General features: G+C 29.7%; 1 protein-coding gene across 1 annotated transcript in view; it reads right to left on the minus strand.

Moving 5' to 3' along the window:
* The window catches only part of LOC117175285 (altered inheritance of mitochondria protein 21-like), a 21238-nt gene extending 20820 nt beyond the window's left edge, over positions 1-418 (minus strand). The window contains exon 1 of the mRNA XM_033364995.1: positions 264-418. Within this exon, the coding sequence (XP_033220886.1) occupies positions 264-418 (155 nt within the window). The remainder of the gene's footprint in view (positions 1-263) is intronic.
* Between the last annotated feature and the right edge of the window lie 1369 nt (positions 419-1787).

Here is a 1787-nt window from a genome sequence, read left to right on the forward strand (position 1 = left end):
AAAGTTATTCAGTGGAAATGATTTCTTGAACATCTCTTAAAAAGTGATTAAACATTAATTTACAAAGGGTAATACCAAGTAGTTTTTGTTCCTTTTATTTCGAAAACTTAGCTTTTTCCTCATAAAATCCAATGTTAATAAAATAAAACAGGAAATTTATTTTCTCAAAAAATAAACAGTTAGGGGGGGGGGGGTAGATCACCAAAAATAAAAAATAAAATTTCAACTGTTATAACTTTGGAGTAAAAGTATAAGTTTCTTACCATGGGGAGAAAATTCCACTCGCATCTGACGGATCACAGGCAACCGATACTGATTCTGGTCTTGCATATGAACTACAGTAATGCTGTGGGATTCCATAGGCAATAACTGCACTGGCAAGTAAGCCAAGCAGAGCAGCAATTGTGTTCTCTGACATGATGCCACGTCAATATTGAAGATTTGAATTTACATACTCCTTTTATTAACTTTCAAGGCTAAATATAATTTTGTAATAGCGATATTTTCGTTTCCGCAAAAATATTATTATTATGCATGGTTTCGTTCTGCTTCAACGGGACATTCTGAAATACAGGAAGAAAAAAGATTCTTTGTTTTAAAACGTGTTTCAGTTCGCAATGACTTTTTTAAACGTTCCGCGAATTTGCGCAAGACCATGAAAACTTTCGTATGATAAAGAAATCATTTATAAGAGAATGCTTGGAAAATTTTCCGGAAGTGTAGAATTATAACAGAAACATTCAAATAGTTTATGAAAGAAAAATGAAAGCTGTTCTCAATAATTCATTTTTAGAAATAATAAAATTTGAACTATTAAAAAGTTTTTTTATTTCACTAAAACACTGGATTAGGACAATATCAGGGGAAAGAATTGTTACATATTTTTCTAAATTATTATTGTTACAAACAATAAATAGTTATTAAAGTAGTTCAAATGAAACTCAAGATTAAACTAATTATAACTATTAGTAAATAAATCAAAATTTTTTTCATGAAAAAGAAATCAGTTTTCTTACACTCAAAAAAAAGCGTCTAAACCAAAAAAAAGTTTTTTTGGAGATACATGAAAGTTTGGTTAAATCCAACAAATTTTGATTTATTTAATAAAATATTTAATAAACTTTGTCGATTTCATTTAGGTCAAAGTTGGTGGAGGAAAATTCAGGAATTCGGTTTGAGCGCTGCATACAAAAATGTGAATTCGGAAACAGGTTCTTTCTTTACAAACTTCTTTGGTCTTGCTATTTTGGATCCAACAGACGAAGTTAAATGTTTCCTTGAAGATCTTATGCATATCAAACCAGGATACGTACAACATGCTCATACAACTATATCAAAATGAGGAGGGCAGCAACAAAGAGAAATGAAATGACCAAAAAAGAACAATTCCTTATCGATGCAATTTTGACATTCCAAGTCGACTTCATAACTTGGGTTGAGTTCGTTCTTCAAGTTTCATGCAAGTTTTTACCAGTTAGTTTTTTAATGAATATTCTACCGAATTCCAATTAAAAGTTGAGCTTAGTTTAAAGTGAAATAAATAGCTGAAATGTAAGAGAGGGAAATATGTAGCGCATTTAAATATTTATTTCACTCAATTGAGATAATATTTGATTAAATAATATTTTATTATTAGGTATGAACTCTAGCTGAGAAATTAATGAGATTAGTTTATTTATATTTTAGTATTACGAGGGTGGATTGATAAGTTTCCGGCCTGACCAAGAAAAACAACGTTTTTAAGAATTTTTTTTTTTTATTTCTCAACATAATCTCCTCCAAGGCTG

This window comes from Belonocnema kinseyi, chromosome 6 (genome assembly GCF_010883055.1).
Source record: "Belonocnema kinseyi isolate 2016_QV_RU_SX_M_011 chromosome 6, B_treatae_v1, whole genome shotgun sequence".
In the NCBI taxonomy this organism is placed as follows: domain Eukaryota; kingdom Metazoa; phylum Arthropoda; class Insecta; order Hymenoptera; family Cynipidae; genus Belonocnema; species Belonocnema kinseyi.